Source organism: Pseudophryne corroboree, chromosome 1, assembly GCF_028390025.1.
Source record: "Pseudophryne corroboree isolate aPseCor3 chromosome 1, aPseCor3.hap2, whole genome shotgun sequence".
Taxonomy (NCBI): Eukaryota; Metazoa; Chordata; class Amphibia; order Anura; family Myobatrachidae; genus Pseudophryne; species Pseudophryne corroboree.
In genome coordinates this window covers 1,146,247,527-1,146,262,873 of record NC_086444.1, presented here as the reverse complement: position 1 = coordinate 1,146,262,873, position 15,347 = coordinate 1,146,247,527, and the positions used below count along the sequence as shown (strand labels likewise).

At 48.2% G+C, this 15,347-nt stretch overlaps 1 protein-coding gene across 4 annotated transcripts in view; it reads left to right on the top strand.

Annotated features, from left to right (window-relative positions):
• HTT (huntingtin) overlaps positions 1 to 15,347 on the top strand; it is a 517,727-nt gene that overhangs the window by 91,626 nt on the left and 410,754 nt on the right. For 3 of the 4 annotated variants that reach the window (XM_063924321.1, XM_063924312.1, XM_063924303.1), the window contains 2 exons: positions 14,147 to 14,270; positions 15,136 to 15,254. In XM_063924321.1, coding sequence (XP_063780391.1) covers positions 14,147 to 14,270; positions 15,136 to 15,254 — 243 coding nt within the window. Of the gene's footprint in view, positions 1 to 6; positions 136 to 14,146; positions 14,271 to 15,135; positions 15,255 to 15,347 lie in introns of those variants that run through there. The other variant, XM_063924329.1, reaches the window with a different exon arrangement.

The window sequence follows — 15,347 nt, the reverse complement described above, 5'->3', positions numbered from 1 at the left end:
CAGCGGGCGGAGGGGGTATCCCAGTCTTCTACTGAAGGGCCTGACATGTCTCAGAGTTCCTCCATGGAGGGCCCCGAGTTGGAAACATCTACCTATTCATCTTCCTTTTCACTCTCAGCCAATAGTTTTGAAAAGGTCAGCATACCTCTGCCTGAGAGCATGACCTCCTAAGAGCATATTCCCGTGCATGATGCGCTATGGCCAGTCTGAGGAACCATCCTTTACGGCTTCCGTTTATTCCTTTCCATGAAGAGAACTCCTCCATGTTATCTTATTCTTTTAAGCACGCTTTGTATAGCTCTCACTATTCTTTTACAGTCTTGCAATTTCTCTGACGTCCTAGTGGATGCTGGGAACTCCGTAAGGACCATGGGGAATAGACGGGCTCCGCAGGAGACTGGGCACTCTTAAAAGAAAGATTAGGTACTATATCTGGTGTGCACTGGCTCCTCCCTCTATGTCCCTCCTCCAGACCTCAGTTAGAATCTGTGCCCGGCCAGAGCTGGATGCACACTAGGGGCTCTCCTGAGCTTCCTAGAAAAGAAAGTATTTGTTAGTTTTTTTTATTTTCAGTGAGATCTGCTGGCAACAGACTCACTGCTACGAGGGACTTAGGGGAGAGAAGCAAACCTACCTGCTTGCAGCTAGCTTGGGCTTCTAAGGCTACTGGACACCATTAGCTCCAGAGGGATCGAACACAGGGCCCGACCTCGATCGTCCGTTCCCGGAGCCGCGCCGCCGTCCCCCTTGCAGAGCCAGAAGACGGAAGAACCAGGAGAAAATCGGCGGCTGAAGACTCCGGTCTTCAATAAGGTAGCGCACAGCACTGCAGCTGTGCGCCATTGCTCCTACAGCACACCACACGCTCCGGTCACTGGTGGGTGCAGGGCGCTGGGGGGGGGGGGGCCCTGGGCTGCAATAAGTATACCTTTTGGCAAATGTGCACATAATACAGTTATAGACTGTATATGTGCCTAATCCCCCGCCATTAACATTATTAAAAAAGCGGGAGAAGCCCGCCGCGGAGGGGGCGGGGCTATCTCCCTCAGCACACCGGCGCCATTTTCTCTTCACAGCTCCGCTGGAAGGACGCTCCCCAGGCTCTCCCCTGCAGTATACACTACAAGAAGGGTAACAAAGAGAGGGGGGGCACATACATTTAGGCGCAAAAGGTGATATAAGCAGCTATTGGGGGAAAATTCACTTTGTGTTAGTGTAAATCCCTCTGTTATATAGCGCTCTGGTGTGTGCTGGCATACTCTCTCTCTGTCTCCCCAAAGGACTTTGTGGGGTCCTGTCCTCAGTCAGAGCATTCCCTGTGTGTGTGCGGTGTGTCGGTACGGCTGTGTCGACATGTTTGATGAGGGCGCTAACGTGGAGGCAGAGCAGGAGCCGATAAGTGTGATGTCGCCCCCTGCGGGGCCGACACCAGAGTGGATGGATATGTGAAAGGTATTAACCGACAGTGTCAACTCCTTGCATAAAAGGTTTGATGACGTAACAGCTTTGGGACAGCCGCCATCTCAGCCCACGCCTGCCAAGGCGTCTCAGAGGCCATCAGGGGCTCAAAACGCCCGCTACCTCAGATGGCAGACACAGATGTCGACACGGAGTCTGACTCCAGTGTAGACGAGGATGAGACAAATGTACAGTCCACAAGGGCCATCCGATGCATGATTACGGCAATGAAAAATGTGTTGCACATTTCTGACATTAACCCGGTTACCACTAAAAAGGGTATTATGTTTGGGGAGAAAAAGCAGCCAGTGACTTTTCCCCCATCTGATGAGTTAAATGAATTGTGTGAAGAAGCGTGGTGTTCCCCAGATAAGAAACTAGTGATTTCTAAGAGGTTACTAATGGCGTACCCTTTCCCGCCAACGGACAGGTTAGGTTGGGAAACATCCCCTAGGGTGGACAAGGCGCTCACACGCTTATCAAAAAAGGTGGCACTGCCGTCTCAGGATACGGCCGCCTTAAAGGAGCCTGCAGATAGAAAGCAGGAGGCTAGCCTGAAGTCTGTGTATACACACTCAGGTACTATACTGAGACCTGCAATTGCTTCAGCATGGATGTGTAGTGCTGCAGCTGCTTGGTCTGATACCCTGTCAGATAACATTGATACCCTTGACAGGGATACTATTTTGCTAACCATAGAGCATATTAAAGACGTCGTCTTATATATGAGGATGCACAGAGGGACATTTGCCGGCTGGCATCTAGAATTAATGCAATGTCCATTTCTGCCAGGAGAGTATTATGGACTCGGCAGTGGACAGGTGATGCTGATTCTAAAAGGCACATGGAGGTTTTGCCTTATAAGGGTGAGGAATTGTTTGGGGACGGTCTCTCGGACCTCGTATCCACAGCAACAGCTGGGAAGTCGATTTTTTTTTACCTCAGGTTTCCTCACAGCCTAAGAAAGCACCGTATTATCAAGTACAGTCCTTTCGGCCTCAGAAAGGCAAGCGGGTCAGAGGCGCGTCCTTTCTGCCCAGAGGCAGGGGTAGAGGGAAAAAGCTGTACTAGACAGCCAGTTCCCAGGAACAAAAATCCTCCCCTGCTTCCACTAAGTCCACCACATGACGCTGGGGCTCCACAGGTGGAGCCAGGTGCGGTGGGGGCGCGTCTCCGGAACTTCAGCGACCAGTGGGTTCGCTCACAGGTGGATCTCTGGGTTCTACAAGTGGTATATCAGGGATACAAGCTGGAGTTCGAGGCGTCTCCCCCTCGCCGTTACCTCAAATCAGCCTTGCCAGCTGCTCCCAAGGAAAGGGAGGTAGTACTGGCGGCAATTCACAAGCTGTACCTTCAGCAGGTGATAATCAAAGTTCCCCTCCTTCAACAGGGACGGGGTTACTATTCCACAATGTTTGTGGTACCGAAACCAGACGGTTCGGTGAGACCCATTCTAAATTTGAAATCCTTGAACACTTATATAAGGAAGTTCAAGTTCAAAATGGAATTGCTCAGGGCGATTATTGCAAGCCTGGAAGAGGGGGATTTTATGGTGTCACTGGACATCAAGGATGCTTACCTACATGTCCCCATTTACCCACCTCACCAGGAGTACCTCAGGTTTGTGGTACAGGACTGTCATTACCAATTCCAGACGTTGCCGTTTGGTCTGTCCACGGCACCGAGGGTATTTACCAAGGTAATGGCCGAAATGATGATACTCCTTCGGAGGAAGGGAGTTATAATTATCCCGTACTTGGACGATCTCCTTATAAAGGCGAGGTCCAGAGAGCAATTGTTAGTCAGCTTAGCACTTTCTCGGGAAGTGTTGCAACAGCACGGCTGGATTCTGAATATCCCAAAGTCGCAGCTGATTCCTGCGACGCGTCTGCTCTTCCTGGGCATGATTCTGGACACAGAACAGAAGGTGTTTCTCCCGGTTGGGAAGGCCAGGAATTGTCATCTCTGGTCAGGGACCTCCTGAAACCAAAACAGGTGTCGGTGCATCACTGCACGCGAGTCCTGGGAAAGATGGTGGCTTCTTACGAAGCAATTCCCTTCGGCAGGTTCCATGCAAGGATCTTTCAGTGGGATCTGTTAGACAAATGGTCCGGATCGCATATTCAGATGCAAGGGCCAGGGTGTCTCTGCTGTGGTGGCTGCAGAGTGCTCATCTTCTCGAGGGCCGCAGATTCGGCATACAGGACTGGGTCCGTCCTGGTGACCAAGGACACAAGCCTCCGAGGATGGGGGGCAGTCACTCAGGGAAGGAACTTCCAAGGACAGTGGTCAAGTCAGGAGACTTCACTACACATAAATATACTGGAACTAAGGGCCATTTACAATGCCCTGAGTGAAGCAGAGCCCCTGCTTCAAAACCAACCAGTGCTGATTCATTCAGACAACATCACGGCGGTCACCCATGTAAACCGCCAGGGCGGCACAAGAAGCAGGATGGCGATGGCAGAAGCCACAAGGATTCTTCGATGGGCGGAAAATCACGTGCTAGCACTGTCAGCAGTGTTCAACAAAAAGCTAAAAAAATATTGCGCCAGGTCAAGGGACCCTCAGGCGATAGCTGTGGACGCACTAGTGACACCGTGGGTGTACCAGTCAGTTTATGTGTTCCCTCCTCTTCCTCTCATACCCAAGGTACTGAGGATAGTAAGAAAGAGAGGAGTAAGAACTATACTCATCGTTCCGGATTGGCCAAGAAGAACTTGGTACCCAGAACTACAAGAAATGATCTCAGAGGACCCATGGCCTCTGCCTCTCAGACAGGACCTGTTACAGCAGGGGCCCTGTCTGTTCCAAGACTTACCGCGGCTGCGTTTGACGGCATGGCGGTTGAATGCCGGATCCTAACGGAAAAGGGCATTCCGGATGAAGTGATTCCTACGCTGATAAAGGCTAGGAAAGACGTGACAGCACAACATTACCACCGTATATGGCGAAAATATATTGCTTGGTGTGAGGCCAGGAAGGCCCCTACAGAGGAATTCCAGCTGGGTCGATTCCTGCACTTCCTACAGTCAGGAGTGACTATGGGCCTAAAATTAGGATCCATAAAGGTCCAGATTTCGGCCCTATCTATTTTCTTTCAAAAAGAACTGGCTTCACTGCCTGAAGTTCAGACGTTTGTTAAGAATGTGCTGCATATTCAGCCGCCTTTTGTGCCTCCAGTGGCACCTTGGGATCTTAACGTTGTGTTGGATTTCCTGAAATCCAACTGGTTTGAGCCACTTAAGACCGTGGAGCTAAAAATATCTCACGTGGAAAGTGGTCATGCTATTAGCCTTAGCTTCGGCTAGGCGTGTGTCAGAATTGGCGGCTTTGTCGAGTAAAAGCCCTTATCTGATCTTCCATATGGACAGGGCAGAATTGAGGACTCGTCCCCAATTTCTCCCTAAGGTGGTATCAGCGTTTCATTTGAACCAACCTATTGTGGAGCCTGCGGCTACTAGGGACTTGGAGGACTCCAAGTTACTAGATGTAGTCAGGGCTTTGAGAATCTATGTAGCCAGGACGGCTGGAGTCAGGAAAACTGACTCGCTGTTTATCCTGCATGCGCCCAACAAGCTGGGTGCTCCTGCTTCAAAGCAAACTATTGCGCGCTGGATCTGTAACACGATTCAGCAAGCTCATTCTGCGGCTGGATTGCCGCATCCTAAATCAGTAAAAGCCCATTCCGCAAATAAGGTAAGCTCTTCTTGGGCGGCTGCCCGAGGGGTCTCGGCTTTACAGCTTTGCCGAGCTGCTACTTGGTCGGGTTCAAACACATTTGCTAAGTTCTACATGTTTGATACCCTGGCTGAGGAGGACCTTGCCTTTGCTCATTCGGTGCTGCAGAGTCATCCGCACTCTCCCGCCCGTTTGGGAGCTTTATTATAATCCCCATGGTCCTTAGGGAGTTCCCAGCATCCACTAGGACGTCCGAGAAAATGAGAATTTACTCACCGGTAATTCTATTTCTCGTAGTCCGTAGTGGATGCTCGGCGCCCGTCCCAAGTGCGTACTCTCTGCAATACATGTATATAGTTATTGCTTAACTAAAGGGTTATTGTTATGAGCCATCTGTTACTAAGGCTCAGTTGTTGTTCATACTGTTAACTGGGTATAGTTATCACGAGTTGTACAGTGTGATTGGTGTGGCTGGTATGAGTCTTACCCTGGATTCCAAATCCTTTCCTAGTAATGTCAGCTCTTCCGGGCACAGTTTCCCTGAGGTCTGGAGGAGGGGCATAGAGGGAGGAGCCAGTGCACACCAGATATAGTACCTAATCTTTCTTTTAAGAGTGCCCAGTCTCCTGCGGAGCCCGTCTATTCCCCATGGTCCTTACGGAGTTCCCAGCATCCACTACGGACTACGAGAAATAGAATTACCGGTGAGTAAATTCTTATTATTTCTGCTATGGTTAATTTTCAAACCAGTCCTCAATGAGCCACTAACTAGGATGCATGTGTTTTTTTTTTCCTGCAAACTTTCAAGATTTCGATTAGCTGAACCAAATAGACATTGTGTTTACTATTTAAGACAGGTCCTTTACTTGATGTTTTACGGATGGAGCTAATTTCAGTTGTTTTGATATTAGAATATAGAGCCTGATACAGAGACCTATTTTTTTACACAGAGTGAGAGATTATTGTCCAAGTTACACTACGCATGCACCATGTTGGTCTTCGAACGTCGCTTGAAGTGAGGATTTATTTGCAATGTGATTGACAGTCTGGAACCACTTGGGGGTGGTAACGGGGAGGGGCGGTAAATCCGCAGTCATGCTGGGACCTGTTTTTGGGATGTGTCTCAACCTGTGACTGCAGTCCCGAACGCAGTTAAAATGTCTCCTGCACCTTACTCCGATAATCAACTGATCTGCAACAGATGCTGCATATTTGTACGCATCTGCTGGGACACGCAAGCCGCCTGTGAGCATCTCCGTATAAATCCAGGTGGCTTCAGCATTTGCAGAATTTTGCACAGTTGCTGCATAGACATTGTCGTCTGCGGTCATTTTAGTAACTGCTAAAGGAAGTACAGCTGGAGTGGATCCACAAGTGCTCCAACAGGGGGCTACATTATTTTCTTGTAGGGCGGCTCTGTGTTTGGGGTCTGCTTTATATATTGCAGCTTCCAGAGGAACAATTGTTAGCGGAGTAGTGAGCCAGCAACCAGCGAGTAGTGATTGTGCCGCAGGTCCAACACAGATGAGCAAGACCCTGAGGGGTAGATTTACTAAAGTTTTTAAATATGAAGAGTGGAGGTGTTGTCCGTAGCAACCAATCAGATTATAGCTATCATTTCTCTGTTGCAGTCTGAAAATGATGGACAATGAGAACATGATTTTTTAGAAGCTTTAGTAAATCTACCCCTTTGCGTGAGGTGACCCCACAGAAGATAGATTTTTCTCAGAAGGTTTGCTTGTGTGATCCGGGCAGAGTTATGGAGTGGCTTCTCTTCTGACATCTGATTTGGTTTTATGTCTGTATATGGTACGTTACAGCTAAGTCTGTGGCATGAGTTGTACATTGTGAGTGGCAAGGCCCTTATTGGAATTGGTCATTTCTCTGACGTCCTAGTGGATGCTGGGGACTCCGTAAGGACCATGGGGAATAGACTGCTCCGCAGGAGACTGGGCACATCTAAAGAAAGATTTAGGTCTATCTGGTGTGCACTGGCTCCTCCCCCTATGACCCTCCTCCAAGCCTCAGTTAGATTTCTGTGCCCGGCCGAGCTGGATGCACACTAGGGGCTCTCCTGAGCTCCTAGAAAGAAAGTATAGTTTAGGTTTTTTATTTTACAGTGAGACCTGCTGGCAACAGGCTCACTGCAGCGAGGGACTAAGGGGAGAAGAAGCGAACCTACCAAAGTGGTGGTAGCTTGGGCTTCATAGGCTACTGGACACCATTAGCTCCAGAGGGATCGCACACAGGACCCGACCTCGTCGTCCGTTCCCGGAGCCGCGCCGCCGTCCCCCTTACAGAGCCAGAAGCAAGAAGGTCCGGAAAATCGGCGGCTGAAGACTTCTGTCTTCTCCAAGGTAGCGCACAGCACTGCAGCTGTGCGCCATTGCTCCTCATGCACACCACACACTTTGGTCACTGATGGGTGCAGGGCGCTGGGGGGGGGGGGGGCGCCGCCCTGAGCAGCAATATTAACACCGTGGCTGGCAAAACTGACACCATATATAGCCCCAGAGGCTATATAGGTGTAAATTACCCCTGCCAGAATAACACAAAAAGCGGGAGAAAGCCCGCCGAAAAAGGGGCGGAGCCATCTCCCTCAGCACACTGGCGCCATTTTCCCTCACAGATCCGCTGGAAGGATCGCTCCCTGGCTCTCCCCTGCAGTCCTGCACTACAGAAAGGGTAAAAAAGAGAGGGGGGGCACAAATTTAGGCGCAGTATAATATATATATGCAGCTATAAGGGAAAACACTCTTTATAGGTGATATCCCTGTGGTATATAGCGCTCTGGTGTGTGCTGGCATACTCTCCCTCTGTCTCCCCAAAGGGCTTTGTGGGGTCCTGTCCTCTGTCAGAGCATTCCCTGTGTGTGTGCTGTGTGTCGGTACCGCTGTGTCGACATGTATGATGAGGAAAATGATGTGGAGGCAGAGCAAATGCCTGTAAATGTGTTGTCACCCCCTGTGGGGTCGACACCTGTGTGGATGGACTTATGGAAGGAATTACGTGACAGTGTCAGCTCCTTACATAAAAGGTTTGACGACATAGGACAGCCGTCTACTCAGCTTGTGACTGTTCCAGCGTCTCAAATGTCATCAGGGGCTTTAAAACGCCCGCTACCTCAGATGGCAGACACAGATGTCGACATGGATACCGACTCCAGTGTCGACGACGATGAGACTAGTGTACCCTCCAATAGGTCCACCCGTTACATGATTGAGGCAATGAAAAATGTATTACACATTTCTGATAGTACCCCAGGTACCACAAAAAAGGGTATTATGTTCGGTGAGAAAAAACTACCAGTAGTTTTTCCTGTATCTGAGGAATTAAATGAGGTGTGTGAGGAAGCCTGGACTTCCCCCGATAAGAAATTGATAATTTCTAAACGGTTATTGGCAGCGTACCCTTTCCCGCCAGAGGATAGGTCACGTTGGGAAACGTCCCCTAGGGTAGATAAAGCGCTTACACGTTTATCACAACAGGTGGCACTACCGTCTCCGGATACGGCCGCCCTAAAAGATCCTGCTGATAGAAAGCAGGAGGCTACCCTAAAAGCTATATATACACACACGGGCATTATATTGCGACCAGCGATTGCATCAGCATGGATGTGCAGTGCTGCTGCTGCGTGGTCAGATTCCCTGTCGGATAATATTGATACCCTGGATAGGGACACTATTTTGCTGACAGTAGAGCATATAAAGGACGCTGTCTTATACATGCGTGATGCACAGAGGAATATTTGCCGGCTGGCATCAAAAATAAGCGCAATGTCCACTGCCGCCAGAAGGGGGTTATGGACTCGGCAGTGGTCAGGTGATGCCGATTCAAAAAGGCACATGGAAGTTTTGCCTTATAAGGGGGTGAAACTGTTTGGGGATGGTCTTTCAGACCTCGTTTCCACAGCTACGGCTGGGAAATCGACATTTTTGCCACAGGCTACCCCACAGCAAAAGAAGGCACCGTATTATCAAGTACAGTCCTTTCGGCCCCATAAACACAAGAGGGCTCGAGGCGCATCCTTTCTGCCGAGAGGCAAAGGTAGAGGGAAAAAGCTGCAGCATACAGCCAGTTCCCAAGAGCAAAAGTCCTCCCCCGCGTCCGGTAAGTCCACAGCATGACGCTGGGGCTTCACAGGCGGATCCGGGTACGGTGGGGGCCCGTCTCAGAAATTTCAGCACACAGTGGGCTCTCTCACAGGTGGATCCCTGGGCCCTTCAAGTAGTATCTCAGGGGTACAGGCTGGAATTCGAGACGTCCCCCCCCCGCCGTTTTCTAAAATCTGCCTTACCAGCAACTCCCTCTGCCAGGGAGGCAGTGTTGGTGGCTATCCAAAAACTGTATTCACAGCAAGTGATTGTCAAGGTACCCCTCCTTCAGCAAGGGAAGGGTTACTATTCCACATTGTTGTGGTACTGAAACCGGACGGTTCGGTGAGACCCATCTTAAATTTAAAATCCTTGAACACTTATATCAAAAGGTTCAAGATGGAATCGCTCAGGGCGGTTATTGCGAGCCTGGACGAGGGGGATTACATGGTCTCCCTGGACATCAAGGATGCGTACCTGCATGTCCCCATTTACCCTCCTCACCAGGAGTACCTTAGATTTGTGGTACAGGACTGTCACTATCGGTTCCAGACGCTGCCGTTTGGATTATCCACGGCACCGAGGGTCTTTACCAAGGTAATGGCCGAAATGATGATACTCCTTCGCAAGAAGGGAGTTTCAATTATCCCGTACTTAGACGATCTCCTGATAAAGGCGAGGTCCAAGGAACAGTTGGTAGTGGGGGTAGCACTTTCTCGGGAAGTGCTACAACAGCACGGCTGGATTCTCAATATTCCAAAGTCACAGCTGGTCCCGACGACACGTCTTCTGTTCCTGGGAATGATTCTGGACACAGACCAGAAAAAAGTGTTTCTTCCAGTGGAAAAAGCCGAGTAGTTGTCATCTCTAGTCAGAGACCTCCTAAAACCGGGACAGGTGTCAGTACATCAATGCACACGAGTCCTGGGAAAAATGGTAGCTTCGTACGAAGCGATTCCATTCGGAAGGTTCCACGCAAGGACTTTCCAGTGGAACCTGTTGGACAAATGGTCCGGGTCCCATCTCCAGATGCAACAGCGGATAACCCTGTCGGCAAGGACCAGGGTGTCGCTGCTGTGGTGGCTGCAGAGGGCTCATCTACTAGAGGGCCGCAAATTCGGAATACAGGACTGGGTCCTGGTGACCACGGATGCCAGCCTTCGGGGCTGGGGCGCAGTCACACAGGGAAGAAATTTCCAAGGACTGTGGTCAAATCAGGAGATTTCGCTTCACATAAATATTCTAGAGCTAAGGGCCATTTACAATGCCCTAAGCCAAGCAAGGCCCCTGCTTCAGAACCAGCCGGTACTGATCCAATCAGACAACATCACGGCGGTCGCCCATGTAAACAGACAGGGCGGCACAAGAAGCAGGAGGGCAATGGCAGAAGCCACAGGGATTCTCCGATGAGCGGAAAATCATGTGTTAGCACTGACAGCAGTGTTCATTCCGGGAGTGGACAACTGGGAAGCAGACTTCCTCAGCAGGCACGACCTCCACCCGGGAGAATGGGGACTTCATCCAGAAGTCTTCCAAATGCTGGTAAACCGGTGGGAAAGACCACAGGTGGACAATGATGGCGTCCCGCCTCAACAAAAAGCTAAAAAGATATAGCGCCAGGTCAAGGGACCCTCAGGCGATTGCTGTGGACGCTCTAGTAACACCGTGGGTGTACCAGTCGGTTTGTGTTTCCTCCTCTGCCTCTCATTCCCAAGGTACTGAGAAAAGGGCATTCCGGAGGAAGCCATCCCTACCCTGATCAAAGCCAGGAAGGATGTCACTGCAAAACATTATCACCGCATTTGGCGGAAATATGTTGCTTGGTGTGAGGCCAGGAAGGCCCCAACGGAGGAATTTCAACTGGGTCGATTCCTGCATTTCCTGCAAGCAGGGGTGACGTTGGGCCTCAAATTGGGGTCCATTAAGGTCCAGATTTCGGCCCTGTCGATTTTCTTCTAGAAAGAACTGGCTTCACTGCCTGAAGTTCAGACTTTTGTCAAAGGAGTTCTGCGTATTCAGCCTCCTTTTGTGCCCCCAGTGGCACCTTGGGATCTCAATGTGGTTTTGGAGTTCCTTAAATCACATTGGTTTGAACCACTTAAGACTGTGGATTTGAAATATCTCACGTGGAAAGTGGTCATGCTGTTCGGCCAGGCGTGTGTCAGAATTGGCGGCTTTGTCCTATAAAAGCCCTTATCTGATTTTCCATATGGATAGGGCAGAGTTGAGGACTCGTCCTCAGTTTCTCCCGAAGGTGGTATCAGCGTTTTCACTTGAACCAGCCTATTGTGGTGCCTGCGGCTACTAGGAACTTGGAGGATTCCAAGTTACTGGACGTAGTCAGGGCCCTGAAAATTTATGTTTCCAGGACGGCTGGAGTCAGGAAAACTGACTCGCTGTTTATCCTGTATGCACCCAACAAACTGGGTGCTCCTGCTTCTAAGCAGACTATCGCGCGCTGGATTTGTAGCACTATTCAGCTGGCGCATTCTGCGGTGGGACTACCGCAGCCTAAATCTGTAAAAGCCCATTCCACAAGGAAGGTGGGCTCATCTTGGGCGGCTGCCCGAGGGGTCTCGGCTTTACAACTTTGCCGAGCTGCTACTTGGTCAGGGGCAAACTCGTTTGCAAAATTCTACAAATTTGATACCCTGGCTGAGGAGGACCTGGAGTTCTCTCAATCGGTGTTGCAGAGTCGTCCGCACTCTCCCGCCCGTTTGGGAGCTTTGGTATAATCCCCATGGTCCTTACGGAGTCCCCAGCATCCACTAGGACGTCAGAGAAAATAAGAATTTACTCACCGGTAATTCTATTTCTCGTAGTCCGTAGTGGATGCTGGGCGCCCATCCCAAGTGCGGATTGTCTGCAATACTTGTAAATAGTTATTGTTAACAAAATCGGGTTGTTATTGCGAGCCATCTGTTCAGAGGCTCCGTTGTTATCATACTGTTAACCGGGGTTCCTATCACGAGTTATACGGTGTGATTGGTGTGGCTGGTATGAGTCTTACCCGGGATTCAAAGTCCTTCCTTATTGTGTCAGCTCTTCCGGGCACAGTGTCCTAACTGAGGCTTGGAGGAGGGTCATAGGGGGAGGAGCCAGTGCACACCAGATAGACCTAAATCTTTCTTTAGATGTGCCCTGCGGAGCCGTCTATTCCCCATGGTCCTTACGGAGTCCCCAGCATCCACTACGGACTACGAGAAATAGAATTACCGGTGAGTAAATTCTTATTTTTTGTGTCATAAGTATCTGCATTTCATTACTACAAACACTTTCCAAAATGCTTTTTTTTGTGTAGATTTTAGTGCATCTTGGGCATGCTACCCCATACACCCTATGAAGCAATACAAAGGCGGGCAACTATGAGTTGAGTATAATAATGGAATGTTAAGACGCGACCCACAGATATTTGGAAGCCTGGTACTCTTCTTAAGGGCCCCATACACTAGAATAATAATGCCTGATTTCATCCAATTTCGGGCATTCGGGCCGATATATCGGTTGAAATAGGGCATTTTGGAGGTGTATCCAATCTGATCCAATGCGTGTTTCCGTTAGGGTCGGATCGGTTCCCCTAGATCGTTAGTGCTGCACTCGTGATATGTCAGTTCCTGCATGCATGGCTTGGATCACATACGATATATCACATGCAAAATGTACCAAATCGTATAAAATCGTATGGAACCACTCCCGGGAAGCGCCAGGAAGAGTTCAAGGGAAATCGCCTCAGACTTATCGTTGTAGTGTATGGGGCCCTTTAGAGTATCTTTTGTGGGTAACTGAGGCCTTAACATATGAGATGATGTCACCGGAGTTTATACTACACCTGTACCTGGCCTGGAGCTCCTGACCTCTTCCTCAGGACGGATCTGTGTGCCGTTTCTTACCATCCACCACAACACAATCCCAGCATGAACTAGTCAGCATAATAAATGGAAATTTCCAGTACTATGTCCAAATTCTATGGCTTGGTAATATGGTAAAGGCATCATTCTGTAGATAGCTGAGACTTCATGAGCTTCAAACCAGGTACAGGAAGTGCAATATAAACTGTAGTAGAGTGCATGGAAACAGCAATTACTGTACATATAGGGTAGGGGACATATTGGCAGACGGATCACTTTTCCACAGGTGACTTAATTAGCACCTCATCCAATTTGATTTAACCATCTGTGCTAATTCATGGCTATACCTATAACCTGGACCGTGTTTGAGAACCTCTGACTTAGGGTAAGAGCCTATAAAGTTTGTATCATGTGGAATGTGACAAGAATTTGAGACTATGGTATTTTAAGTTCTAGGTTTCCCGTCTCTATATTTTCTTTCCATTACAGTTGGCTTTAAGGGACTCTGTTAAAATATGTTTTGATGGCATAGCTCCTTGTAGATAGCCCTCCGTTTCATGTGGAAAGCCTTTAAATTGTGTACACATCATGGTGAACCGTTTACGTCCTTTTCGAGCATATGGCGTGCTGTCCTTCCAGGATGCTAGTCTGGTTGGTTTATCTTCAGCTTGGTAATAAATCACTAACGTTTCTCAAACCATTCAGCCCATACTCTGCCTACTGAAGCATGTTAAATGCTCAGATTTGACATTGTTAAAGGCTATGCTGTATATAGCTACATTGTATATGTGGCTTCTCGATATTGAGTGCTGCAATGCTTTGTATGATCTGTGTTCATGGCATGATGTCCTCTAGTTTCACCTGGCTTTTCTGGTTTGGTATAGGTCATTGAGAGACTGGTATGAAAACTAAACTATTGCTATTAGACCCCTAATTATTGCTTTGTCCCTTAACTCTCGTGCTTTGCTTTAGGAGATCATTTATGATTTGTATTGCTATTTGGTGAATCCTCGTCCTGGTATTTGGTAGATGCTTCTAGGAGTCTCTTGTATCTGTAACCTGCAGGTAATTGACGGTGCTGAGAGCCAGTATTCCGGCATGCAGATCGGACAGCTGCAGGATGAGGAAGATGAAGGGGCGCTCATTCTCCAGGAAGAGCTAGCAGACTGTTTCGGGAACCCGTCTCTTGGTAGATTGGCTGTATTTTATGGGTTGTAATGTGCTTGTCCTCTTTATAGACATCATTGCTGAAACAATAAAATTAGGTTCTAAGGTTCCTTACATTCATCTGCTTTTCACTGAGGAGTCATTTCTGATTTATACATTCACTTATAATAATAACTAATAATAATAATAATGCAGTTTATTACTTACAGTATACTGCACCAGGGTGAATTGTTTGTTGATTTTTATACTGTATTTCCACTTTGTTTATTATTATAGGTATGTGATCCTTTGTTTCATTCAGTTTATCGTCCTGTTAGATTTAAGTATTTCATAACACTAGCAATTGGGAGTAAATAAGTAATGGAAGGGGTGGAAGGAGCAAATTGGGGTCTGATGGAACATCCGCTACCACCTGGGAGGGAAGAGTCCTATGTACAGAAGAATACATGACAGAGGCCACATGATGAGCTATTATAAGCCTAGTAGTTGGCTTCTCATTAAGCATTATAAAGGTGAACGGTGGGATAAATATAGGTTCCCAATTTTATTGTTTGTAAAGGAAACAAATGAAAAAATTAAAAGCTAGTAGCAGAGGAATTACAGCAAGATATGTTGTAATGTTTATTTTTAGCCATTAATTTATTAAGGATAAAATGATGGGAATTTTCATTACACAGTGCAGTCTGCACACTTAACAGGTAGTTACTGGCTTCAGATTTTATACTGTTCCTTCTAATCTAACAGGTACGCTGTAAGTATATCTATTTGTGCTATATCCCTATAATCAAATGCACCTTTTTTTATTGTGTGTTTTTAGTACAAATTTCTGATTGTTTTCTTCTAAGAAATATTTAATTTAAACATATACGTCTTCCTTATCTCTGTAGGGCTGAACCAGAGTCATCTATTAAAAACCATGGGCCACAGCCGTCAGTCCTCCGATAGCAGCGTTGACCGCTTTGTCACCAAGGAGGAAATGGTGGAGCCGGGAGACTTGGAAAATAAGGTGACAATTTGTGTATTATGCAGATGACACATGCGCAGTATTTTATTCCTGTGTCCATAGTGAGTATGAGATGCTTATGCCCCCTTATTGTTT